Below are 21,919 nucleotides of genomic sequence, written 5' to 3' on the forward strand. Positions count from 1 at the left end.
AATATGAGCATAAACATCAAAACCTCCACTTTGAGTTCATATGTACCTCGGTTCCTATAGAATTCAGGTGATGCTCTAGCAGCACCATGTAAATATTTACTGTCTATCTATTTCCTACTGGTTGTCGCAATTAAAATGAGCCCAAACACGAAACCTCTGCTCTAAGTTGGCGAGGAGTTGGATATCCTATTGAGTACCAGGTGATGCTGAAGCATCAGGTCAACTCTCCACTAATATGTGTATACGTATATTGTATATTCACAAATGTCACGTACTAGAATGAAATATAAAACCCCTCAGACGACTACAAGTTGCTAACGGCATTTCATGAATCAGATAATCCCTGATTGTCCAGCACTGAGCAGGCTGATGATGATGAATTATAGCTAAGAAAACTCTCGATCATATCAGCTTTCAAACAAAAAAACTAGATCAAAATCGGTCCACCCGTTTGAATGCTATGATGCCGCGGACAGATACACACACAGACAAACAGACAGACAGACAGACGTCAAACTTATTATAACACCCCTCTTTTTTGTCGGGGGTTAAAAAATGGGGAAACGCAGGTGAATGAAATTTTGCACAGTTATAGTTTATATGGTTTATTTAAATTTTATTATTAATTATTAAAGTATAAATACAGCTGAGTATTTTGTGTACATTTCCAGTGTCTACCTGTTGTCATCATTGATATCGAACAAAAAATGTTTGAAAAATCAAGTTTGCTGTATGGCACCCCCCTTAAATACTTAATTTATTTTGTTTTTAGTATTTGTTGTTATAGCGGCAACAGAAATACGTAATCTATAAAAATTTCAACTCTTTAACTATTACCGTTCTTGAGTTACAGCCTGGAGACAGACGGACAGACGGACAGACATCGAAGTCTCAGTAATAGGTCCCGTTTTTACCCTTTGGGTACGGAACACTAAAAAACGAGCCTCATAATGTTTGGCGCCATTTTGTCACTTGTCTGACCATGACAGTTTAATATAAATTTATTTTATGCGCTGTACATAATAGCACTCTTTCATTTTCTCTTTTAATTCGGTTCGTTCGGACGCATATAAATCCAGTTGACACTAAACATAGTCTAGTAATGGAATAAAAAGATTTAGAAGCGATAAAAATGAACCATCGAATAATTTGTCCAACTTGCGTCCCTGAACAGCTTTGTTTGAAAACTTGTTGTGCCTTCGGGGGTTTTACAAAAATGACACTTTGAGTACTTAATATAACATAAATCATTTTAACATTTTTATTTTATTTTACTTAGACTTCATACTCGTTAAGGTCGCACTTCACGTTGAGCCTATCTACCATGATTGTGGAAGTCTCTGTAGCTTGCACAATTGCAAAAATTTATATACGTGGGAGAGCCATGCTTTGGCATGAATGGACCGGCTCGACCGGAGAAATACCACGTTCTCACAGAAAACCGGCGTGAAACAGCGCTTGCGCTGTATTTCGCCGAGTGACTGAGTTTTCCGGAGGCCCAATCCCCTACCCTACTCCATCCCTTCCCTACCTTCCCCTATTACCCTATTCCCTCTTAAAAGGCCAGCAACGCACTTGCAGCTCTTCTGATGCTGAGCGACGAAAGTTGCTTTCCATCAGGTGACCCGTTTGCTCGTTTGCCCCCTTATTTCATTTAATAAAATCGGCGTTGGCTTTGAGCAGTCAAAAACAAATATGGCCGATGGCCATCTACACATTTGTATAGGTCTACCAGAGTCTAATGGCAAATTTTGACGGCAGATTTAAAAAAAATGTCCTTGATCATTGGATAAATTTTTATATTTGCGTGTTTCAGAGACAGAATCAGCCGCTATAAGGAATAACAGGATCAAAATATTTTATTCCAATTACCCCGGTATTGCTAGAGTCAATTTATTTTCTCACTTTTTGCCATCAGATTATGGTAGACCTATAAATATATAACTTCATGTAAATTTTCAATCATTTTATGTGAAAAAAGTCATTTGAATAGAAGAACTAGATGATGCACGTAACTCCGTTCTCTAAATTGGTTTATAGCGCAAGAACCATACCTCTTTCTGGGATAAAATGTATCATATTCCAGTACTTAAAGTATCTCTAAACCAAACTTCATCAAAATCAATTTAGTGGTTTATACCTGAAGAGGTAACTGACAGACAGATACGCTTTCACATTGGTAATATTAGTATGGATATAACATTATACTTTGTGATATAATTTTCGTACAAATTGGCAAGTTTTAAACTTCTTGTCATAACATTAAGTACTGAGTATGTAAATGATACGTAGGCGTCATCATTTGAACTTTCCAGAAGCATAAAACAAATGAAGTAATTTAATATGTACTCATAACCCAAGTTCAGAATATCTGGCTAATGAACTCTCACAAGTTTAGTATTTAAATCAGGTTTGGGAGCTTGCGAAGACAAAAATGTAGTCATTCTTCTTCATTCACTCTATCCATACTTCCATACTAATATTACAAATGCGAAAATGTGTCTGTCTGTTATCTCTTCACGATAAATCGCTGAACCTGCTTTGCTGAACCGATTTAGCTGAAATGTTGTATGAGGATACTTTGAGTCCCGCGAAAGGACATATTATGATACTTTCTATCTCGGAAAAATGTACGGTGCCCGCATGATAAACGGATTTCGACACAACAGAGTTGTCAAGAGTTAATATTATAATAGTTGTTTTTTGTTACTAACAAAAAGTTTCAGTTCGCACCATAAAATTTCTATTATCGTAGATTATATCATAATTGAGCATCCACCTTTTATTGTAAAAGTCCAAAGATTGAATCTTACTTGGCCTGAGACTTCAAACATTGCGTTTAACAAGTGTACTGTTTTTAGGGTTCCGTACCCAAAGTGTAAAAACGGAACCGTGTTACTAAGACTTCGTTGTTTGTCCGTCTGTCTGTTTTCAAGCTGTATCTCAAGACTTCTGAAATTTTCAGAGATTGTGTATATCTGTTGTCGCTATAACAACAGATACTGAAAACAAAATAAAACTAATATTTAAGAGGATTCCACACCGCCATTTTTTCCATACAAACGTTGTCCCCTGTTTCCTCCCTGGATAATGCTAGTAGAGTTATAATTTTTTTCCTGAATATCTACGGCCACTAATACAATGTCCGTATGTTTTCTTTTTTTTCATAATTTAATTATTAAATAAGATATAAACGTTCAAAAACCCAAAAAAATGGCCAGATTTTCCACTGTGTTCAAACGTCCAGAAAACAGATTTGGATAGATTATACAAAAAAAGCAAAACATAGGAACACAGCTCAAGCCTTTTTTTAATCTTTAATGAAAAAAGTACTTAAATCGGTTAAGTTTTGGAGAAGGAATTAGGGGACAACGAATCGTTGATTTTCTGGATTTTCTGCAGTTGTCTCTATCGCGTTCTGCGGTATAGGCTTGAGGTAAGGGAGACAGCTATAGATATTACACGTACTTTTTTTTCATTTCTCTAGCTGCTGTGGTATCCTCTTAAGGGGAACTCCCATACAATAAACGTGGTTTTTTCGGCCTTTTTCGCTCTATATCAATAATGGCAAGAGGTAGACACTTGAATTTTTTACACATTTTTTATATTTTATAGTTTCTCCAAACATAAAACAGAAATATCACAATAACGATGATGGATTATTTAAGCATTGTAAAATTTTACCGATTTTTACGAAATTTAAATATACTGTGTTAAAAGAACAATATTTTAATGATAGTTTAAAAGTATTAACCGAACACCCTGTAAGAACTCGAGCAGTCACACAAAACCGGCTCCTGACGACTCGAGCCTGCAATAGGTACGGCGAGCGAACTACTAGCTATATCGTTCCGCGCCTTATCAATGAGTTACCTAAAGATGTAACAAATAACTTAACTGAGAATAACATCAAATCTAAACAGCTAAAAACCTATTTTCTTCAAAGAAACATTTAAGTACCAAATATTTATCTATCTTGTTCCTAATTATTAACGTATAAAATAACTTTATAGTACCAACTGCTAATATAATATTTTGTAGTTTGTTTAACTTATACTTAACTTATATACCTGTGAATAGGACTGTATCGCAGCATTGCACAAACCTCATTGGTTTTTAATGCTGTTTAAATTAAGCTTAATTATTGTATGTCTTATTTGATAAATAAATAATAATAATATATGTTCTTTAATATTTAAAAATAATATAAAAATTTAAGGGAAACCATACAAAAAACACAATTTTTAGCTATTTTTGCTCTTTATCGGTACGGAACCCTTCGTGCGCGAGTCCGACTCGCACTTGGCCGATTATTATCCTGCCATGAAGTGCAAAACAGATTAGAATAAAACTTTATACCCAAAATCAGTAGCTTACAGTGACAAAATATACAACAACCGCATGTAGAAGAAACTAAAAGCTAGTAAATCATTTCACATTTCCAACAATCATCCCCCAAGATCTTATATAACACAACGCATTAATAAAGCAGTGAGCGTTGACGGGTGGCCGCACACTACACGGGCGGCTTAGGGTGGGCGCACACTACGGGATAAGGGTCAACGCACACAAGCTCATTTCGTGAATTATTTATCTCAAACTTCCACTCTGGTATATAACGCAAAATAGTTAATAGATTTGCGAACATATTTTAATAAGTGATGAAAAGCCGTGAAAAATTCATGCTTATTATAAAGTAGAATTGGTTGTATATTTAGTATTACGAATAAAATATAACATAATATTTATATAACTTAAGATATTAGCTCAGCTATATATTATAACGAGCTTTTGCCCGCGGCTTCGCTCGCGTTAAGAAGTACAAACTTTCCTTCCCTATTTTAACCCCTTGGGGTTGGAATTTATCAAAATCCTTTCTTAGCGGATGCCTACGTCATAACATCTACCTGCATGCAAAATTTCAGCCCGATCCGTCCAGTGGTTTGGACTGTGCGTTGATAGATCACCATGTCAGTCAGTCACCTTTGAGTTTTATATATAAAGAAGATAAAGCTAAGTAAATCAAAATTTGATGTTCTTTAAAAAAATTATCTGTCGTGAAAAAGACTTTATCACTTTTACGTCTGTACAATCAATGCACTCATCTCCATAACTCTTAATGGCGCCGCGTACACGCGTTTAATTATTTCAGCGGTCGTACACTACACCCGAAAAAATCTCAAAACCTTCACACGATCCTTTTGTGAAAAAAAAACCTTTAAATATTTTAATTTTGTTCTACAAAGTTTTCGTTAAATAGACGTTCGTACCACTTGTCAAATGTAGGTCAGGTCAAAACGCAGTAAAAATTGAAATATAGAAAAGAAAACGCTTTTTACTCACCTTTTTATATTGGCTTTTGTATTGTATTTTGCATTTTTTCTAAAACGTTTAGTTCTAGACCAAATCACTTAACATAAATGACGATATTCATTTACTGATAATAATTATAATAAAAAATATGTCGTTAAACCATTACTCTGAACAAAATACATTAATCTCTACGAAAAAAAATCCAAGAAGTCTTTATTCGTTCTCATAGTAGCTTCGTAGCCTGTGTTAACCGTCTCGTAGCTTGTTCGTAGCAGTCTCGTAGCACTTTCGTAGCAGCCTCGAAGCACTTTCGTAGCAGCCTCGTAGCAGTCTCGTAGCACTTTCGAAGCAGCCTCGTAGCAGTCTCGTAGCAGCCTCGCAGCACGTTCGTAGCAGCCTCGTAGCAGTCTCGTAGCACTTTCGTAGCAGCCTCGTAGCAGTCTCGTAGCACTTTCGTAGCAGCGTCGTAGCTTGTTCGTAGCAGTCTCGTAGCACTTTCGTAGCAGCGTCGTAGCTTGTTCGTAGCAGTCTCGTAGCAGTTCCGTAGCAGTCTCGTAGCAATTTCGTAGCAGCCTCGTAGCAGTCTCGTAGCACTTTCGTAGCAGCCTCGTAGCAGTCTCGTAGCACTTTCGTAGCAGCGTCGTAGCTTGTTCGTAGCAGTCTCGTAGCACTTTCATAGCAGCGTCGTAGCTTGTTCGTAGCAGTCTCCTAGCACTTTCGTAGCTTCTTGTTCGTAGCAGTCTCCTAGCACTTTCGTAGCTTCTTGTTCGTAGCAGTCTCCTAGCACTTTCGTAGCTTCTTGTTCGTAGCAGCCTCGTAGCACTTTCGTAGCAGTCTCGTAACTCTTGCGAAGCAGAATCGTAGAATGTTTGTAGCAGTCATTGGTTTTTCGTGGCAGCGCGTAGAAAGCTGCGTCATAACACGCGTTCGGCCTCCCCGTATATAAGGGCCTTAAAATGGGATTTGGGTTAATAAATGCTTATCTTTATAATATTTGTATTAGTCTAAATACTTACACTCATTAATAACATTTGTCTCGATATTCGGAATAAACGGGAAAAGTGCAGACGCGCTGAGAGCAGCGCCATCTTTTCGATAATCCATACACTACATAATATGAATACTAACAAGAAATAATAGTACAAAAAGGAAGCAAAGGAGCAAATTGACAACCAAACCACTGCTTATGGTTGTTAAATTTTGTTTAACAATGCACTTACAATCACTCCAGAGTAATTTAATTTTTTGCAGTTTGTAAAACAAGTAGCAAAATCAAATAAAAATATATTAAAGTTAATAAATATTATTTTAAAAACATAGCTAAAAAGACGACATAATTTCTAATAAATAATCCTTTAAACAACTCCATTAAATAACCTCAAAAACCAGATGTACGTAATAATATTTTAATTAGCTGTTAATGATATTTTGTTATGAATACGAAAAAAAAGGCTGACGAATCGATTTTAAATTTTATTACGTGGATACAGAATCTATATTGCTCCTAAAATGTTTTTAAGCCAAAGCCATGAAAACCCAATTTCAACTCTACGAATATATTACTAAGGCTTAATTTAACTAATCAACATCGCTAATGGGGTCTATACATAGTAACTTTAATATTATTGTCAACAACATTTATAATACTCAATGATGACTTACTTGATGAACTTTTAACTATAACACGTTGTAATAGAATTCAATTTCCTACAATGTTTTTAAGACAATTATTTAATTTGGACTCTATGTGTATATAACTAAGAGCTCATTTCAATAATAATGGTCCATCGTATCTACATATTGTGCATTTTACAGATTATATTATAAATTAATGATAATCACTGTTAAATTCTGATAAATCAACTTTAAGTTTTAATCCCTAGTAAAAAATAAATTTAGTCTCTACGTTTATATAATTAGAGTCTCATTTGTCTTATCATAGTTTATCTATAGGGTGTGCATTTGATAGCTAATATTTTAAATAATAAACCTCAATTTAAATCAATTTTGATAAGCACACTATCAATAATTAACTTTAAGCTTTGATGCCCAATATCTTCATTCAATCAACTTTAAACTTTGATCCATTGTAATAGAATCTAATTCTCCAAACACATTTCTAATCCTAACTTAGGATAATTAAATTTAGACTCTATCTGCATATAATTAGAGCCTCATTTCACTAATCATGGTCGATCATGGTGTATCTACATCGTGCGTATCAGGTAGTCGGATAAATATCTTAAGTGTGGCGTTGCGCGGTACCGGCCTCCTAGCGCAGTAGGGATACGTCCACAATGGTTTAAATTTAGAACATTTTAATTTTTTTTATTCGGAATTCAAAAATTTGCAGGGAGAGCATTTTTTTTTTCAAAATTGGAATTATATGTTTTGTTTTTTTTTCTATGGGACGCCTTTAGAAACTTCTATAGAGCATGAAACTAATTAAATATGATACAATATATTATATTTTATGAAAAAAAAGTTCAAAACAAGATTGGGCTTAAAATAAACAATAAACAATAAACATAACATAAACTATGTTTTATTCAATTTAGTATGCAATATCTCGCTTTAATCATTCTTATCTAATTTTATCCATCCATACAGCAAAAAAATTAACTCAAAGATATTAAAAATTGCATAGATTACTATAAAATCTTAAGAATACTGAAACTTCCCTTCGTACATAAAAATTCGATTGTGATTTTAAGTTCCAAAAGCTAATAACTCGTTTCCAACCGAAACCTTTCGATTCCTACCTATTGTATAAAATTTGGAATTATTTAAACAAAATTAAAAGGTTCTTCTAAGAATTTTCGCTTACACCTTTGATTCTTTTATTAAAAAAAAAAAAATATTAATTAACATATTTTGTATAGAATTGTGTGCACTTAATTTTGCTTCAACAAGCACTTTGTAGTATATCATCACAGTCCTAATTTCGTGTATATTTTTGAATATTCAGCAAGTAAAAATGCGTGTAATTTTATTTTATTCATTTAAGTTTTTACTCAGAGGAAATCGTTAGCAATTTGAGCCCTAATTTTACCTAAATGTAATTAAAAAAATGAGGGTTTCTTTTTATCCCTTCACTAAACTGTAAAAACCATAAGCAAAACTAGTACGAGTATGTGCGTTTTCATAAACAATCACAACCACTGATACCTACATAGCCCCAAAAAATAATAATTATACACCCTTACTCAAAATTTACAAGTATGTTATGAAGCGAGCCTCAACAAAAGTATATCACGGGTAACCACGGCTTAACAAAGTACGCATACGGCAGTCGACACTGCGCATGCTCTGTCATTCCGGACTATTTGTTTTGTCGTTACACTATCAAAACCCATTGGATTGCGGAAGGAACATCTTCCTGGTCTTCCACTGGCTTCCACCTTCATCCTCGGCCTGTGCCTCAGCTGGTGCAGTGGCAAAAAGCCCCGCTGCTACCTGTCAAGAGTTCGCGCCAAGTGTTGACATTGACGTGTTCCAAATTTGAACAGTTTTTGTGACGGTGACTTAGTTTCTAAGTGCAGTGCTTTGGTCGAACTTTGCTGTGTTTTGAACTTTGCTATCTTTAATAAGAAGGCGATAAGGAGACGTCAAGATGAATTTGACTTCGACGGATGGTAAGAGCTCCAATATTAAACAGTAGTATTATTCATATATCTAGTTATTACTCTTAATTATTACTACGTTTGAGAGCTAGAGGTACCTATACTGTTTAGGTTATGTAAAAGCACCTATTTTAGAGATACATTTTTCAAAAATATTCTGTACAGCATATGTTTCAATTAAAATTTATATACTAATTTCTGTTCCAAATAATGTATTAAATTGAGTATTTTAAAGCACATAACAAAGCCAAAATGTCAAACAAACACTAAAACAAATGTCCTGTGTATATAGCCTAAATCATACTAGATACGAATTTTTTTTAATAATATAGAGAAACATTTTAAACTCATCAACTATCCTGAAAATGAGATAAACTATGTTAATTTAAAACCAAATCACGGAAAAAATTTAGGTTAGTAACTCATTAATAAATAATAAAACTGCCCATTAGGTTCATAAGTATCTGCAATATGAAAACCGACTCGATTGCTTGCATTTCAAAGATGCGTACCATTGCGGACTTTATGGAGCGTTCGATATTAAACTCTATTACATCTGCGTAAGCTCCGAAATCCACTAGCAACCACTACCAAACCGTTACTGTAACGGTCAAGTGATTATGGACTTATTGGTGCTGAAATTTGGGTCCGTTTTTGAATGAACACTATTGTAATATAGTTCATGATGAGGTGTTAAACATGTTTTTCAGTGGTACCCGTATCTGAATACTAATGTCGGTGTGATGGGAGAATTTAACGGGATTTTGCATAATTGCTGCTTTTCAGTGACCAGTTATAAATCGTTAGTATCAGCGCTACTTTGCGACGTATTTCGTACAATGCGACTATCGATTATATTTTAATGTTTACTATCTATCCTTATAGTTACGGGCTATCTATTTGTACTAGAGATCGCCCAATGGTCGAAATTCGACCTTACTTGCAACGACATTAGGACTACTACCTATGTTTTGTAAAAAATATTGACTTCATCATAGTTTTTTCAATTCTTGTCTCTGGGACTCAGCTGATCTCAGACTGGCCGTTTAAGCATTGTCTAATAGTATCTAAAATTAAATAAAAAAAACAATAATCCATTTTCAATTTGTCAACTTGTTGTCAACAGACTTCAACCATAAATAAAAGAGTATAATTCGTATGTATAGGCTTGTCACTCAAAAATCTGTCATTTTTCCTAGTAGTAGTGTCGTAGTGTGTGTAACGTTTTATTTGTTAAAAATATACTCGTATATGATATAAAAGCATCATTTTAAAATTATATTAGCTCGATGCACTCCTTCACCATATAAACTATAACTGTGCGAAATTTCATGCACCTATGTTCCCCATTTTTCGTAAAAAGTTTACAAAGTTTTTCTCTCACGTATTAATATATACATATAAGAAACAAAAACCCTGAGTTAAGCCGAAATGTCACTTGATTGTAATTTGTATGTAACAGCCTAGGGCATTTGCATCTCTTTCCATCTAACTTTTTTTTAAATGAAATAAGGGGGCAAACAAGCAAACGGGTCACCTGATGGAAAACAACTTCCTTCGCCCATGGACACTCGCAGCATCAGAAAAGCTGCGGGTGCGTTGCCGGCCTTTTCTTAAAAGGAATAGGGTAATAGGCGAGGGTAGGGATGGGAAGGGAAGGGAATAGGGGAGGGTAGGGAAGGAAATAGGGTAGGGGATTGGGCCTCCGGTAAACTTACTCACTCGGCGAAACACAGCGCAAGCGCTGTTTCATGCCGGTTCTCTGTGAGAACGTGGTATTTCTCCGGTCGAGCCGGCCCATTCGTGCCGAAGCATGGCTCTCCCACGTATAAAATAACTGGATAACTGGATTAAAGTTAATATCAATAATGTTATTAAAACGAGGCTTATTCAAACTGGCAGTGATGTGGTATCCTATGATGAAAGTAATCGCCCTCGATGACTCCTCAGCTCATTTTTCTTATTATATAAAATCTTAATACAAAAATCATACACTATTGTTTGAAATAAAAGTCACTTAAAGCAGAGTAACCGCCATGCATTAATGGCTTAAGTTTTCGAAAATCACATCAAGATCCATGCATCCGTTTCTACTACGAAGACACTCTCATGTTACATACAGTGGTATATATTGAGTAAAAAGTTATAAAGTGACCTAATTGTGACCCTTGACCCTAAGGTCAGTTGGCCAAGCGACAGTTGGCATGACTGCAGGTGCTCTGCGACACTAACTTACTAATGAATTGACTAATTAAATGGCACAGGGTCGAGAATACTTCAAAATTCGATTTCATACGATTGTATTTAATCGTATCGTATCATTATTTTATTTTGCCATTTATATCAGATGGCTTGGACTACATAGAAAGTACCTTACGGACTAATAACTTAAAAATAATTATATACGTCTATACTAATATTATAAAGCGGAAGTGTTTGTTTGTTTGAACGCGCTAATCTCAGGAACTACTGGTCCGATTTGAAAAATTATTTCAGTGTTAGATAGCCCATTTATCGAGAAAGGCTATAAGCTATATTTTATCACGCTGAGATTAATAGGAGCGAAGAAATGGAGGAAAATGTGGAAAAACTGGAGATAATTATTTGAAAGGGCTTATTTAATCGCGTTAATCTCAGGAACTACTGGTCCGATTAGAAAACTTCTTTCAATGTTAGAATATATCCCATTTATTGAGGAAGGCTATAGATTATATTTTATCACACTATGACTAATGGAAGCGAATAAATAGAGGAAAATGTGGAAAAAAACGGGAGAAATTATTTGAATGTGCGATCTCTTGCGATTGTGACTGGGGGGAAAAAAATTGCTAAAGATCACAAATCGCGGTCGATCTGCTAAAGGTTTATTTGGCAGAAATAGATATGCCATAATATCCAAAGAGGGGTTAATTTTGGCAGTTGGTTTTTACTTTAGAATAACGAGCCTGAGCAATGAGAAAAACGCGACGAGGAGAAAGGAAGAAAGCTCTTCTATCTTCTGACGAGATGCTAGGACACGTCATAACGAATTTTCGATTGAAAATTCATTTTTTTTTTCTTAATATCACTTTTGAAGCTAAAACCCATGAGAGTAACAGAGAAAGGTGGTAAAATTGTATAAAAAATTTAGTCACTCATCTCGTTTTAACCACACGTTATTTTAATCAACATTTCAAAGGGTACATGGAGGCGGATATGTCAAGACCTTGACTCCACAGGTCAGGGTCACCGAACACGGTATATAAATATACCACCCATGTTTGACCTTTAGAACATTCTGCAATGATCCCTAAGTCCTTAAAATCCTCTGAATAACCTAAAAATATATTTGGGGGATATTCCATTCATGTTGAAAGGTCAATGAGGGTCAAATTGATTTCCAACGTTTAATTTTCATTATATTGAATAATGGTATAATTTTGTACCGAAAGGTCAGTAAGGCTAAATAGGTCACTACGAGAAAGTTCGAATCCTGAGGCTTAATATGATTAAAAAAAACTAGGTCTTTGCATCCGTTAGGGATGATTTATACAGTACTTTCAGAGCGTAATAACTACTCCTTAAATACTGTAGTGCCTGGGACAGGATTTAAATGGCCGTATGGTTTCCTCTAGAGGAAAGAACAGCTAGTAAATACGTCCGGGACCAACTATGTGCCGGTTTCCTCGCGATGTTTTCCTTCACCGTACGAGCGTCTGTATTATGTACTTGAGATCAAAAAATGACTCATTGGTACACCGCCTCCATCCGGGATCGAACTAGCACCATCTACGAGTGCGAACCAAAGAACCCATTAGGCCACGGACGCTCTTTGATATGACAAGAGACGGAGTAATTCCTTCTCCTATTTGCTTCTGAAAATTTTGGCTGGTCGAGGTCCCAAAACAGCAATAGCATAATGTTCTCGTGGTTGGTTACCGCTGTCGATCATGGTGTGTGTCAAGATGCAGTGGTGGGCATGTGTGGTGGGTGAATGCCTATTACTATGTCATATGGAAAAAATGCGCTAAGTGCGAGTTGGACTCGCGCGTGAAGTGTTCCGTACAAGACAGACAAACTTACAAGCACAGTTTTGCGTTTACAAAATTTACTAGATGACCCCTGCGTTGCGCAAAAAATCGTTTATCGCACGGGAACCATATTTTTTTACGGGATAAAAAGTATCCTATTTCCTTTCCCACAACTCAAAGTAACTTCATAGTTCATAGTTCTAACGCCTCCGTGGTCCAGTGGTATAGAGCGCGGCTCTTGACTCGGAGGCCGTGGGTTCAATTCCCGCGTTGGAAACATGTTATCTCCAAGTTTGGTTAGGACAATGCAGGCTGATCACCTGATTGTCTGACAAGTAAGATGATCCATGCGTCGGATGGGCATGTAAAAAGTCGGTCCTGCGCCTGCTCTCTCGCCAGTCGTGTCGGTCTTCCGTCCCACTGGGTTATGAGAGTAAAGGAATAGAGAGTGCTCTTGTGTACTGCGCACACACTTGGGCACTATAAAATTACTCCTGCGTAGCTGGCGGTTTCAATGAAATCGGCCACCGTCACCGAAACCGGTGTGGGAGCTATTATTATAGTTCATACTACATTAGAGCAAGATCGGTTCAGCGGTTTGGCCGTAAAAAGTCAAACACACTTTCACATTTATAATATTCATTCATTGATTGATTGATGATATTATTGAAATTAACAAAAACTTTTACAATCAACTAAAAATACTATATGACCTTTTTTATGAAATAAGGGGGCAAACGAGCAAACAGGTCACCTGATGGAAAGCAAATTCCGTCGCCAATGGACACTCGCAGCATCAGAAGAGCTGCAGTCGCGTTGCCGGCCTTTTAAGAGTGAATAAGGTAACAGGGGAGGGTAGGAATGGGAAGGGAAGGGAATAGGGGAGGGTAGAGAAGGGAATAGGGTAGGGGATTGGGCCTCCGGTAAATTCCCATTCGGCGAAACACAGCGCAAGCGCTGTTTCACGCCGGTTTTCTGTGAGAGGAGGTATTTCTCCAGTCGAGCCGGCCCAGTCGTGCTTCGGCACGAATGGGCCGGCTCGACCGGCCATTGCTCTTCCACGTATAAAACTATCACTTATCTCACTCTCTCTTTATTAAATCTCTACCAGAACTACATAATAACAAAATAATCACAAGATGAAGTTTCACAAATAGCCGCCAGGGGTCATTCTGACCACAGTAATTACAATTATAATCCTCTAAACTACTTTTAGGTTAATTTGCTAACGGGTTAACCCTCTAAGTTAGACCACAGTCAGTTTATTATGTAACTTCCCATTTAAGCTTATAACTCATAAAGTCTGCAGAACTTTTAACCTGGAACCATGAATTCACGAAAAACAACCCGGTTTTATGTAGGTTATAAACGTATAATGTTTTATCATAATAGAGTTTTATCCTAGGAATATTTTATTATATAATCTTATAAAAGAAAATTTATGTGTCGCGTTGTTCGTTGCTATAATCTTTCCGGAAGCAGCTGGACCGATTTTTAACAAATTTTGTGTAATTTTTGCTACCTCCACTACCAGTAAACTTTTAGGCCTTCAAAAACAAAAGTGTGTGGGTGCCAATAATGCGAAAAGATAATAAAAAAAATCTAAATTCTTAGGTTGGGTTGCATCAGACGCGTGGTTGAAGTTATGGTCAAAGTTATGCTTATAGTTAAGTTAATAATAAGTTAATTTAACTTTAACCTTAACTTTGACCACAGAATTTGACAGAAGACCGACAAGGCTTTATAAGAACGTAGGCAGGGGCGCTGCTGATAAAGGAGAACTGTCAAAAATGGCGTTTTTGTATGATGACAGCGTTAGTTTCTTTTTTCTCCACGTGCATTTAAAGCCTTATCGAACTCTATGGTAATCGTTAAATATGGCGTCTTGATGGCGTCCATTTTTACCTTTAACCAAAGATTTGACATTTAGCATTGTAGTTAAAGTTACAGTTATAGTTAAACTAAGTTGGTGCAACCAAATCTAAGTAAACTAATAAAAGCTTTAACGATAACAGTATACAGTTTACATCCCATCTGTAACACCAACGCTAGCCGAACCAATTGTTTTTCTACGCACAAATATTGAATGGGGAACAAACAAAAAATCAAAAATAATTGTCATACGACAAGATTTACATAAGTAATCGTACAAATCGTTTGAAGGGTGGTAGGAGGAGAGGGAAAGGGGGGAGGGGAAACAATGCCCTGACCTATATCCGGGTGTAAATATTTGATTCGCCCTCATACATGTCTCTTAGGGGCCTTCGATAAATATATTTAAATGTCCCCGATTATACCTTTTGTTGCAAAAGGCAACACTAATTCTAAAGGTAAGGTTCTGAGGTACTGATACAAGTATATTTCGCTTACATACAATATTAAGTAGCTAGGTACTAACTTACTAATGACAACTATCAGGAACTATAGAACAAACTCAGAATTTGGCAAATGAATTCCTTGTATTTTGTATATCCCACCGGCTAAGAATAGATTCTACCAAAATCTAGCCCTGAGGGATAAAAAGGGGGTTAAAAGTTTAAAAGGGGTAATATAAATTAATGTAAAACTTTAATTTTATATAATCCAAATAAGATGTTAAAAAACCGAACTATGTAAAAATATAATCTCAATTCGTTCACATCTCACACATCATGATCTATTACATAAATAATAACTTCATTTCGCTGTGTTTGATTTAACGCAACATTCCAACATAAACGAATGCCGCTGTATTATACCCAGGAGACCAGGCAAACAGAAAAAACTAGTCAAATTACTGGTAAATCATAACGCGCATATTATTATGTAGGTAAAATCCTAGGGGTAAAATGTAAAGGTGGAATGAACCAAAATATTTTTAACAAAGCTTTATTATTAGCATTAATTACAGGTTAACGATAATAATCCATACTAATACTAATATTATATATGTGAAAGCATGTCTGTCTGTCTATCTATCTGTTACCTTTTCACGGCCAAACCGATGGACCGATTTGGCTGTTTGATATGGAGATACTTTTAGTCCCAAAAAATGTAAAGATCCCGTGGGATTAACGGCTTTTCATTTAGTAGACCTATATTTAATGGTTATCTTCTGGCGACGATAAACTCTATTAACCGCCTTAATTTTCTTAAAAACACATCAATATCCGTGAACTAGGTAATAATTTTGGGGTCCCGGGAAATTGACAAGTTGGCAATTAGGCGGGCACATTTTAATACGGGGCCGGGTCTACACTCCACCCCAATTCACTTTACTCATAGATTATTAAGATCAGGACGCTTATCAAAATTTTATCGATGAAATTCTTGGACGAATTTCCTTGCGGGGACAAACTTGATTTAGTACTATTATCATCAGGACTTACGTGTCGCTTAGTGAAGTAACGCACTCAGATATATATTTAATTAAACTTCAATTTCATGAAGCATTTGACTTTAAATAATGTATGGGGCTTATGTCAAAATCTTCTACAGTTATGTTATCAGGGCGACCGATGTGAGCCCTAGTATCCCACAATCAGCCCTAGTAGACAAGTGGCAAGCGATTAACGTAAACGCTTACAATATATTGTATGCGATTTGACATAAGTCATCGCTTTGCTAGCGAATACTAATGTCAAATCCCATACATTTTGTGGCGTTGGCGTTGGTGTTTACGATAATGGCTTGCCGCTTGTCTAGGCCCTCTGCACATTTGTGGTACACTTTACGAAAAAACTATCACGCCTATTGATTTATGCTTTGCGATAGTAATTTTTATATGAAGATATGTGCAGCTATCATCAGTCAGTCAAGGTTTTTTATATATGTAGATGTGTAATCATCAGTAGTCAAGGTGTGACGACGCGAGCCCTCACAAAGCTCGGCGTTTAGCTTGTTAATATTCGTCTCTGAGTCGGCAGTTACCCAGAAGGAAGCAACGTATTTTTGCAACTACGTTTTAGTTATAACATGTCAAATGTATGGAAGCTCAAACTATTCATAAAAAGCCTTTTTAATAATGTCACTTGAACTGAACTACTATGTAAAGCCAAATTTGAAATTACCAATTTACAAGATAATAATCAGTTGAAGATTGTGCACTAAGCCCGTTGTTTATTGTTCTATAGAGCGTCTAGACATTTGACGTGGGAGAGCCATGCTTCGGCACGAATGGGCCGGCTCGACCGGAGAAATACCACGTCCTCACAGAAAACCGGCGTGAAACAGCGCTTGCGCTGTGTTTCGCCGAGTGAGTGAGTTTACCGGAGGCCCAATCCCCTACCCTATTCCTTTCCCTACCCTCCCTTATTCCGTTCCCTTTCCATCACTACCTTCCCCTATTACCCTATTCCCTCTTAAAAGGCCGGCAACGCACCTGCAGCTCTTCTGATGCTGCGAGTGTCCATGGGCGACGGAAGTTGCTTTCCATCAGGTGACCCGTTTGCTCGTTTGCCCCCTTATTTCATAAAAAAAAAAAAAAAAAAAAAAAAAAAAAAGACAATCTAGATAGTCTAGACATTGATGCCTAATGACACAAGTTCATAAACTAAGTTCATCATAAACTAAGAGCCTATATACACTATGTTTCAATTCGTTTTCATCTAAATGTAAAAAAAATAACCAAATGAATATACTATTTACTACCAACACAATCCTGAATTGCGCTATAGAAGTTTCTAAAATCGTCACCAACGTCTGAAATGATGATAGTCGGCCACATATTATTACGCCAAAACACACAGTGCATAAATGAAAATAAATAAATGAAACCTCTATTTCTACAAACTAATAAAATATAATATTTTATTATCGTTAGTAAAAACGTTTATAATATTAATGATGCGGCAGCCATCTTGTCCGAATTAATCTTACAACTCTTTGGAAATTCACTCATTAAAATGTATGTGTAAGTTGTTTTTTTTTTTTTTCGTTTCAGGTAAGTGCAGCCTCGGTACTCGCCGACTTAAATTTTAAAGTTTTGAAACTCCGCGAATTTATAGGTAAGTTTTAAATGTGTTGCATTTAAAATACCGTAATTGTTGGTAAAGATTTTGAGTGCGTTATATAATAGAAACAATCTAAATTATAGTATATTTTATTAAGCAGTTTCATTTAGACACTTTATTGTGTATTTCAGGGTCAGGTCAGTCCTAGACTAGTCCTTGTGTTCTCGGTGTGACGGGATCTTTTTAACATTCCGATGTGACATTGAAATCATAATTTAAATCCATACTAATATTATAAATGCGCAAGTGTGTTTGTATGTCTGTCTTTCTGTCTTTCTGTTACCTCTTCACGGCCAAACCGCTAAACCGCTTTTGCTGAAATTTGGCATGGATGGCTGAAATTTGCTGAACTTTGAGACCCGAGGAAGGACATAGGATACTTTTTATCCCGGAAAAATGTACGGTTCATGCGCAATAAACTCATTTTGGCGCAACGAAGTTGCGAGCGTCATCTAGTTAAAAATATTTTCGACACTGGCAATTTTTTTTTTCTAACAAAAAGACAACAATTACTACCACGAATCTCGATTCTTCCAATTTCAATATAGTTTTGATACAGTCTAGATTTTATTAAAAAGCATAATAGTATGCCTCCATACATCAAACAAATATCAATATTAATATATAATATATTCATTTTTCGAGTGATATTCATTTGACCAATCAAAAAACATTGTATTCCGAAATTCAACATTGTAATACAGTTCGAGTATACAGAACGAGCACAACTTTAATATGACTCAACATTTAGGTTTATTTTTACGTCTCTTTGGTGGGGCGAGGAATGTGTGGGGCGAGTAAGATTTGAAGTACCTGACATGACGCGTTACTGGTATTTATTAAATATGGTTCTATACCACATATCGTATCGATTGTGTCTCCAGTTTTATCGATCTAAAAGTTAGGCGCAGCCTTTTTGCAGTTTTATTACAATCAAAACCTAATCCAAGTAGTATTTTTTTATTTCCTACTTTTCTTTTGAAACTGTAGAATAGGGATATTTCGCCATAATGATTTTCCCATTTGTCATACAATTTGTGGGCAAAAAATTGCTTTGGGAGTTTAATTGTTTCGAGTGCTTGGTATTTGTGGGTGCATAAATAATGTTGGTTTAGCCGGCGGTCGCGAATTGTTTCCAATTCCCTAGCGTGATAAAATATTACTGTGACATGCTGGCTTATTACGGCGATGTGGATGTTAGGTAGTCTAAGGCCCTGTATTCCCAGAAACGGACGATTTTCAAGATTTAAAAGTGACAGAAGACATAAAAATATAGTAATTTAAATTCTGAAAAAAATATATGTGTCAGTTAAGGATCTAACACTGTGGAATTTATATTCCATCACACAATATCATTAACTTCACTCGATAGAAAAAAATCCCAAAGTAACCTCTTCTTTTAACGAAATTGCCATACTATGTCCAAATTATTTGAAATTTTCAGATAATTTTTGTACTGAATGAAAGACAAAGAATATATCTAGGGTGTTTCGTTTTTTTGATTCGATTTAATTGATGTATAAAAAAACGACGATCAAAAAACTATAAAATTGCAGGCGCAAAGTGTGTGACTGAAAGCGTACCGGCCGATCCTTATTTCATACATTTTATATTTTGTTCTATCAAAAGTCTTATTATAATAGCACCAACTTATTATAAACGTATCAAATTAAGCACCAAATGGTGGTTTTAAACGGCTTTAAATACAAGCCGTTTCAAATAATAACCATCGACATAAACGTTTAATTACTTTTAATTGTTATTACTTTCATTTGATGGTTTCAAGGATAACGGTGTTTACACAAACAGACTGTATAAAGAAGCTATGAAGCTAGAATTTTAATAAAGTAAAGCTATATTTAAATTAATCAAGACAACAATTCATGCTTGTTCAATCTTCGCATGCAAACATTTATTACACAAAGCAAACAAAACAATAATTCTCATTCCATTAGTCTACAAAAACCATAAATGCCAACCCTAATGATATATCTAAAATTAAGGGCACATGACATGCAAACTATAAATGCACGGCGCGGTGTATAATATAATATAAATGCTCGAAATATGACGTCATTGCTTGTAGGGCTGTGCCATCGAGAAATGAAAGAAAATTTGTCAAAACTGGTTTATCGAAAAGGCCTCTGTGTTAACTAAAATTTTAAACATGAAATAAATAATATCTTGTTTTAAGTTTATTTTTATTTTTATTTTTAAGGTATATTTTATATTATTGAAGAAGAATGTGAATGAATTTTGTGATGTTTTTATGGAGGGGGTCACTTTACATCAGGTAAAAGAAATTATAATTTAGAGTCAATTCAAAGATTCATTTCTAAATTTGCACTGAATTGACAGTTTTCAATTGCGTGAGACGTCTTGCAAATTTGTCAAATCCATACTTTAGAAATGCATCTACGCGTCACGTTGCGGTCTAAATTGACCTTTACTTTTGCATGCGTAAAAAGAACCAAAACCAGAACGGTAGATGTATGATATTTACGTTTCCTTATTATCGTATTTCCATTAGCAAGGTATAAAAATTCTTCGAAAGTAACGTCACGTTTACAGGGCTGTGCATTGTTAATAAAATTAAAGAGTAGCTATTTAGGTCAAACTAGCGCTTCAAGTTATAAATAGAAAATACGATTTCCATGAATAAAAATATACAATTTATTTTTTACTTCGTAACTAAAGGATAAAATTAATTACCTTTGCTGTGTTCCTGTTTTTTTTACAATTACTGTTTGCATAATTACTATAATAGGTCCACCAGAATCTGATGGCAAAAAGTGAGAAAATAAATTGACTCTGGCAATACCGGGGTAATTGTAATAAAACGTTTTGATCCTTTTTTTTCCTTATAGCTTTTTTATATTAGCATGTTTCACGCACAGAATCAGCATTATGTGTGTGAAATATGCAAATATAAAAATCTATTTAATGATCAAGGATATTTTTTGAAAATTTTCCATCCAAATTTGCCAACAGATCCTGGTTGACCTACAGATTTATATATTGACTTAAGTCAAAACATTATAGCCAGTAAAAAACGCAGTTGAATGATAAAGTCCGTCAAGACACTTGATCCAGAATTCTAGACAATGACAACTACAACACTGTAGTTTCTGCTCGTAGTTGACTATACCCGACGTAGACAAAAAGAGGTCCAATCTTTCGAATCAAAGTTTACTGATAAAACGAGTTTTTAAGTTTTTTAACGAAATCGCATCGATTTATTACGTCCTGTCGAGAGTTCGCAATATTAGATTAGGGTTGCCACATACAGAGAAAATAATCAAGATTCGATCAAAAGGCGTAGTGATAAGCCATGGTAGCAGTTTTGACAATGCCAATTTAAGAGGAAAAAGAAGTCATGTAGGTATTTTCAAAGTATATTTACTTCGATATTTTCGTTAGACATTAAAATTGTATTAACATTGTTAAAAAAATAATAATTTGGTATGACATTTTATGATGGCTCATAAGGAGTAAGGGTAAAGGAAGGTCATCTTGTACTGCATATATATATTTTTTTATGAAATAAGGGGGCAAATGAGCAAACGGGTCACCTGATGGAAAGCAACTTCCGTCGCCCATGGACACTCGCAGCATCAAAGAGCTGCAGCTGCGTTGCCGGCCTTTTAAGAAGGAATAGGGTAATAGGGGAGGGTAGGGATGGGAAGGGAAGGGAATAGGGGAAGGTAGTGATGGGAAGGGAAGAGAATAGGGGAAGGTAGGGATGGGAATATGGTAGGGGGTTGGGCCTCCGATAAATTAACTCACTCGGCGAAACACAGCGCAAGCGCTGTTTCACACCGGTTTTCTGTGAGAAAGTGGTATTTCTCCGGTCGAGCCAGCCCATTCGTGCCGAAGCATGGCTCTCCCACGTATAAACACAAAACTAAGTAGCTAGCCAGGTTTCAATGAAACCAGTAACCACTGTCACCGAATCCGCTGTGATAAGCATTGTAGCTCGCAT

General features: G+C 35.7%; 1 protein-coding gene across 4 annotated transcripts in view; it reads left to right on the forward strand.

Moving 5' to 3' along the window:
- Positions 1–21,919, forward strand: part of LOC121736332 — a 209,075-nt gene that overhangs the window by 56,164 nt on the left and 130,992 nt on the right. Inside the window, exon 1 of one of the 4 annotated variants that reach the window (XM_042127450.1) lies at positions 8,686–8,948. The exons of the other annotated variants lie outside the window; for them this stretch is intronic. Within the exon in view, the coding sequence (XP_041983384.1) occupies positions 8,927–8,948 (22 nt within the window). The 5' untranslated portion in view covers positions 8,686–8,926. Of the gene's footprint in view, positions 1–8,685; positions 8,949–21,919 lie in introns of those variants that run through there. 4 annotated transcript variants of the gene reach the window in all.

This window comes from Aricia agestis, chromosome 19 (assembly GCF_905147365.1).
Source record: "Aricia agestis chromosome 19, ilAriAges1.1, whole genome shotgun sequence".
In the NCBI taxonomy this organism is placed as follows: Eukaryota; Metazoa; Arthropoda; class Insecta; order Lepidoptera; family Lycaenidae; genus Aricia; species Aricia agestis.